General features: G+C 50.0%; 3 protein-coding genes across 3 annotated transcripts; all 3 read left to right on the top strand.

The window, feature by feature from the left end:
• Positions 1 to 1,158: 1,158 nt before the first annotated feature.
• BDQ94DRAFT_154804 (uncharacterized protein) lies at positions 1,159 to 1,403 on the top strand (the record flags this gene model as incomplete). Its single annotated transcript, XM_026768358.1, has 1 exon — positions 1,159 to 1,403. A coding segment is annotated over one exon (180 nt), but the record flags the coding sequence as incomplete, so codon positions are not given.
• Positions 1,404 to 2,131: 728 nt separating this feature from the next.
• BDQ94DRAFT_176048 (uncharacterized protein) lies at positions 2,132 to 2,556 on the top strand (the record flags this gene model as incomplete). The annotated part of the gene is made up of 2 exons (XM_026772609.1): positions 2,132 to 2,430; positions 2,484 to 2,556. 2 exons carry the CDS (start codon positions 2,132 to 2,134, stop codon positions 2,554 to 2,556), a joined length of 372 nt encoding a protein of 123 aa, XP_026619975.1.
• Positions 2,557 to 3,170: 614 nt separating this feature from the next.
• BDQ94DRAFT_164066 (uncharacterized protein) lies at positions 3,171 to 4,700 on the top strand (the record flags this gene model as incomplete). Its single annotated transcript, XM_026769895.1, has 6 exons — positions 3,171 to 3,650; positions 3,709 to 3,808; positions 3,866 to 4,050; positions 4,100 to 4,147; positions 4,480 to 4,579; positions 4,636 to 4,700. The coding sequence occupies 6 exons, from the start codon at positions 3,171 to 3,173 to the stop codon at positions 4,698 to 4,700; spliced, it is 978 nt and encodes a 325-aa protein (XP_026619974.1).
• Between the last annotated feature and the right edge of the window lie 1,300 nt (positions 4,701 to 6,000).

Here is a 6,000-nt window from a genome sequence, read left to right as displayed (position 1 = left end):
TTAACTTCTTAATGCTATCAGTGCGTCGTACAGGCATATTTGGGATTGTCTCGGATCTGGCACCTGCAGCATATAACTGCGGAGGTATAGTCTAGAGATTCGAACGTCTGTGAGTACAGTATGTCCTTCTGCAAGGGTTGCACATCCTGGATATTCCAAGGGGTGATTTTCATTTACAGCAGGTAAGTATCAAGCAAACTTCTGCGAGTCATTCACTGCTGTTCTATTTGCTGACTTGAAACAGTAGCAGACAGCACAGTAAGATCCTGGGCACGGTATGTAGATGGTAGTACAGAAAAGCACAACATATCATAACATTATATTATTCACATATTTCACTTAAACAAAGTCCCGCGTTTCTACTACACAAACAGTTACTGTTTCTTGTGAGCATTTTCAAAGTCATACGCCTAGGTCGAGTGACGATGCTTGACCTGGTCTTCCGGCACCTTGACATTCCACGATGACTCCTGGCTATTGGCACCCACATTATCGAACGGGCTGGGTTCAGTTTGACGGTGATCGAGTAAGCAGCTGAATTAGGCAACAAGGTTGCATTGGGCGTCTTCGGTGGCCCAACTGAGACATGCCGAACAGAAGCTACAGGACTTGTTAATCTCCAGTATCCACTAATTGAGCCATCCGCAGCGATTCCCAGTCTAAGATACTCTTGTCTAGTTGAAATGCCATTCTACGGAAGTATTGTAAAATAGGCTCCGGCCAGCTTGAACCAAGTGGGTTTCGAAAGCCACTAGTCATTCGCCCTCAAGGTAGTGCTCTCGGAGAAAGCATCCCCCATACTTGAGACCCCGGAATAGCCAGTCCCATCGATAGTCACAGTAAATCACCCGAACTGCATGGGGGCCAGGATCTTCTGGGCACACCCCTCCCTTCAGTGTGATTTGATCCAGATAATCAAGGTTTGATAGATCGTCCCGGGAGATTGGTAACCAATTATCGACAAGCATTTCCCAGCCTTTAGAGACCCAGACGTGTTTCCTGCAGGGCTTATTGAGTATAGAAGAGGATGTAGAAGACCACAACGAGCAGTTAGTACAGGGAAGCTTGGGGCAAGAATTGCCCATTCACAAGGGCAAAGACTAGGGAACAAGCAACAGGAGCGATCCAGCACATAAGTACTTCGGGCGATCACGGAGTGTCTTACACATACGGCCTGAGCCTTGCCGCCCCAAAAAGACACGCGTGTTGGAACTATGGCGCGATGATTTGGAATTCGCTACCATAGCACTGGGACAGCACCGAACGCCAACGCGTCGCCATGCGATCGTAATTGAGCGAAAGCTATCATGCGTCCTAGACTTATACCCGTCACAGTAGACCAAACTTTAACAAATGAACCCGGTGGTCTAGATCTTCTTTTGTTGTCGCTGGAGCAGTCCCTGAATCGTGTCACAGGCTGCTTTGCCATCGCAATCTACGACACTCTTCTTTGTGGAAGGATCGTCCGGACGTGATCGAAGATGGCCAATGATCGTCTCCATAAAGTGCTCGCCATCTGGTGCCTCAATAGCCTTCTCGCTAGAGGCAGGAGTTTGGCTACCTTGACGGCGTGGCCAGCCACGTTCTGTAACACTTCCACCTGAAAGCTCTTCGCCTCGCGTCGAGAGCTACCCGGGATGTGGTATTTTGGCTAGAACGGCTGTGGTCCGCTCCCACGGCCGCTCAGGGCTGGTCTTTGCTGGAACTAGAAAGGACAACGGCCTGTCGATCTTGGTAGTACGCTATAACGCGGTCTGGACAAGAGCGTAGAATGACCAGGTTGCATTTATGTCACTGAGACAAGTGTGAGCGTTGCATCGGCCTGGAACTATGGGGAAGCTAGAGCTGCCTCAGGTCTGCGTCCGTCCTGTGAGACGTGAGAAAATTAGCGTCTCTGACGCCCTGATCATTTGGGTTCGTTGGAGGTCAGCCGCCGCCTCAGTCGTGATATGACCCCAGCTGAGGGTGTGGGTCTGGCCATCGGACGCGATTGCCAGGCCTCTCGGTGGCTCCAGATTAGCAGTCCGGCCGACTGGTCGATGGCGGTATGGGACTGCGATCTAGAGACACTTGAAATGCCTACCAGCAATCTTGTGGAGACTGTCACTGTCCTCATCGCGAGCTTAGAAGGATGTCGCTGCCAAATGACGAATCTATCATCAACAGCCTTTTCGATGGTCTGAAACTGCGCATCAATATTTGCAACTCCAGCTTCCACTTAAAATCAAAAGTGCATAAGTTTTACTTGTGGAACCAGGAAAGTCCTTGGAAAAAGGTCCAGGGCAAACCTACCGATGAGGATGTGCAGGAGTATACGGCGTCTGACGGGGATGGACTAAAAAGGAGAAGGAAGGGGCTGGCTGAGACAACAGATGCGATCGTGGACTGGATGGACGAACAGGCTCTTACGCTATCCACTCATGCTCCTTCGTACACTGGGGATCTACTATACCAGGGGAGAAGTACTGATCGCATCACAAAAGGTTCGGCATGACGATCTCTACAACATATAAAACCCAGTACGGTAGCAAGGGGTCCTCTCCTGTCGGTCAATAAAGCTAGCCTGTCTTAGGTCATATGCTGAGAACAAGATCCGTCAATATGTACCACCCTCAGCGATAGAAAGACACCAGGACACATTAGATCTACCATATATTGGAATGAGTTGGCAGTATGCTCTGAAATACGTGAATATCCGGTAGTTTGGCTGGGGCAATGTGGTGTGGTTATTACCTGGGGCATGACGGTCCACTTCCTTTTGCTTTAGGGTCAGATGATATTCCAGGATGGGTTCTTCTGTGCAATGCTGGGCATGCCGTCTTCGAGAGAGACATGTGAGAATCGTACATCCAAGATCAAGAGGCTCACATTCGCGCCCTTATTATGTCACGTTCCTCCAATCTTGCACGCCGAAGGCTGATGCGGATTTCATTCGCGTCCAAACATTGTCCTGCCGTAGGCTTTTCAGGACCTAGTCAGTGAGTATCAACACTGTTTCCTGGATAATGCTTTGCTAGTTTCCGGTCGGAGAATATGAGGGTGGGCAATAGCAAGGCCGATTCAACCCCCGCCCCCCTCGACCCTCTTGGGGTATAAAAGCAGTACCTCCGTCTTGTCATCTTGCAGTTGCAGTCGCAGCCGCTCTGTCAAAATCCATCAACTATTTCGTCATGACAGATCTGCGCGCGAAACGCCCACGGACTCTCTGGTTGGGCAGGGATTCATCAACTCGAGCTGAAGAGTCTCGATCATCGACAAAACTGAACACTGAAGAAACGCCAAAACCAAACCCGGCTACCAACAATCGCGATGGTATCACACAATTCAACTGCTACGAAGAGAACCCGTGGAGCGTATACGAACCACGAGCCAAGATTTGTCGCAAGCAACCAATCACCCTGGCCCAGCATCGCAAGCACAGACAGAATGTTGTAAACATCCGATGCCTTCCTATTGACCGACCTCAAGTCCAAGGCCTGTTAGAGACGATCAGACGTCTTTCTCATCCCATATTTCCACGGCTTCTGGAATCGTACTACCATACGGGCGAGCTGCACCTGATTTGGGAGCCGGTAGAGATCACAGTGAACTACATTTTAACTGCCCGGTGGCCGATCAACGAGACCGAGCTGGCATACATTCTCCGGTCGGTGAGTGTCGCTAGCGGCCATTGTGCGACGGGAAGGCATTGGATACTAAACCAAGCAGACCCTTGACGGAATTAAGTTCCTTCGGGATCAGGGAAGAGCATTGGCCATCCTAGAGGCGGAGACGATCCTCTTGGACCGAAGGGGCCATGTCCGCCTTGGTAATTACGTCTCTTTTATCGTCACAACGAACATTGTCAACTAATCTGGCGCACTAGCTGGGGTCGAACAGAGCTACCAGATCTCAGCATCCGATATGAATGCCGAGACGCTGAAAATGACCGCGCTGGCTACAATCACGAGGAGCCTGATAGCCACTGGTGCAGCACAGGGCATATGGAGCTCTAAGGTCCGAGCCTTCCTTGAAAATTTGACCACCAAGTCCTTGGATGAGTTGATGCAGGTAAGTGGGCAGCTAAGAGATGGAACAACAGTTAATAACAGAGTTGTAGGATACATTCCTCGAAACAGCAACGGACGAAAGAGATCTAAAGCTGTGCGTCCATGTTGTGAAGAAAAAAGCCAGAAACGATCTTGTACTACTCTGACCGGTCTGGATCCACGGCATCCACCATCATCTTGACACGTTTGTGGGTGAAGTTTTCACAGCAAACCTTTAGGAACCATTCAAGCTGACAGCGTCCTTTATGTCGTTATTCACTTCCCTTCGTGAATAGTTGGTTGGTAACTCGTGTAAGCCATAACTGCTGCAAACTTGTTCCTACATTCAGAACACTACCAGACATCAATTAGGCTTGATCCCGCAATATAATCCCTCATATATATCGGGTCTACATAGAGATTTGAGAGGTCGAGACACGCTGGGTATCAGGAGGCGTACTCTTTGACGATCACGGCAGCAAGTGAGATGCACCGGGACACCCGTATCCAGCATCTCACGCCACGTAACGGCCTACATCAGTTTCTTCTCAGCACCAGCTATGTCGTAGACGGACTCAGAGATCTTCCTGGTGCCCCAGCTCTGGAGAAAGTGCCCTCGCGCCGAACGATAACTCCGTGACAAACTGTTTCATTCACCAGCTCTACCAGTAGCTTCAGGACTCCTGCCCCGGGCACTTGTCCAAAAGGTTCGTGCTTTCCGGTCACCCGGCTGGCATGGCCGGCTCAACTGAAAGTCAGAGATACGAGCGCCCGTCCCCGTGTCCAAATACTTTCCGTAGATGACCCCCACGTCGCTACGGAGTATGCTCACTGAATTCTGTATAGTAGAGAGTGTAAGGAAACTAGTGCAATTATATGGTCTACCTACAGCCGCCATGGGCATTTCTTTGGGTGAAAGCACGACATGTCCCAATGACCACAAAGGATAACACAACAAGGCCAGGTGAAGGAAGAATTCTCCGACTATTGTTTGTGGGGAATTGTGAAGGATAGCCGGACATTGATCGCTACGTCAGGGAAAGTGTAACCGCAACTCTAAGGATGGACATGCCAGCCCTCGAGAAGCCCAGCCTTGGTTTGCTCGGGATTATAGGCTTGCTAGTTCACCTGATTAACCAACAGCTTGTAGAGAATAATCTGGGGTATTGGGTTGGTCTTGGAGGCTTACAGGTCGACTAGTTTGGCCGATGAGGGTGGTGCGCATGGTGTGGTCTGTGAAGACGCCGGCCCCGTCTTTTGTTCGATTGATCTAGACAATACTTTAGTGAACTTTGCGTCAAGCGAACCCCAACTCACGCCTCATAGCAAGCTCGGTATGTTCCCAACACGGAGGGCTTGATGTTTAGAACAGACTTCCGGGTATTGGTCAGCCCACTACATCCAGATATCAATTGTCGTCTTGCATTGCTATACCATCCGACCGTCCCACGACTCCGAATCCCCTTGGTGAATCACAAGTCCCAAATCTATGGTCTGTCAATCCCAACCACCCGGGATATTTTCAAGGGTTGGGTCGTTCGCGTGCTCACCGTGGCGGTAGACAATGCCCATACAGTCAAAACTATGGCAAGAAGCATGACTGAGTTTGGGGGTAGAATTCTGTATACTTTCACCAGCTACTGTCCTTGGCGGAGTGGCGCCAAGAACAATCGAGGAAGAAGCTCATGCTCACCATAAATATTGCCCAATTTGCTCGTTTGGCAAATGCGCAAGCTACACCGTCTATCATTCTGAAAGGAGATCAGGATCCGTTGCGTGAGATGCGATCGGTATGTCCGCACTTTTTGCAGTCTGGTCAATTTGCTCGACATCCCGACAACCACATTTGTGGTAGGGTTGGATTGGAAATAGGTTTTGTTGTTGGGTGGAATGCTGCTGGCGGGACGAATTCTCATTGGTCAAATCCGCGCGGAAATATTAATGCCCGGCACGGCCATGCTCGACCTTGAAT

Source organism: Aspergillus welwitschiae (assembly GCF_003344945.1).
Source record: "Aspergillus welwitschiae strain CBS 139.54b unplaced genomic scaffold BDQ94scaffold_77, whole genome shotgun sequence".
Classification (NCBI taxonomy): domain Eukaryota; kingdom Fungi; phylum Ascomycota; class Eurotiomycetes; order Eurotiales; family Aspergillaceae; genus Aspergillus; species Aspergillus welwitschiae.
Note: the sequence above shows the minus strand (reverse complement) of the source record. Positions and strands in the feature narration are given on the sequence as shown.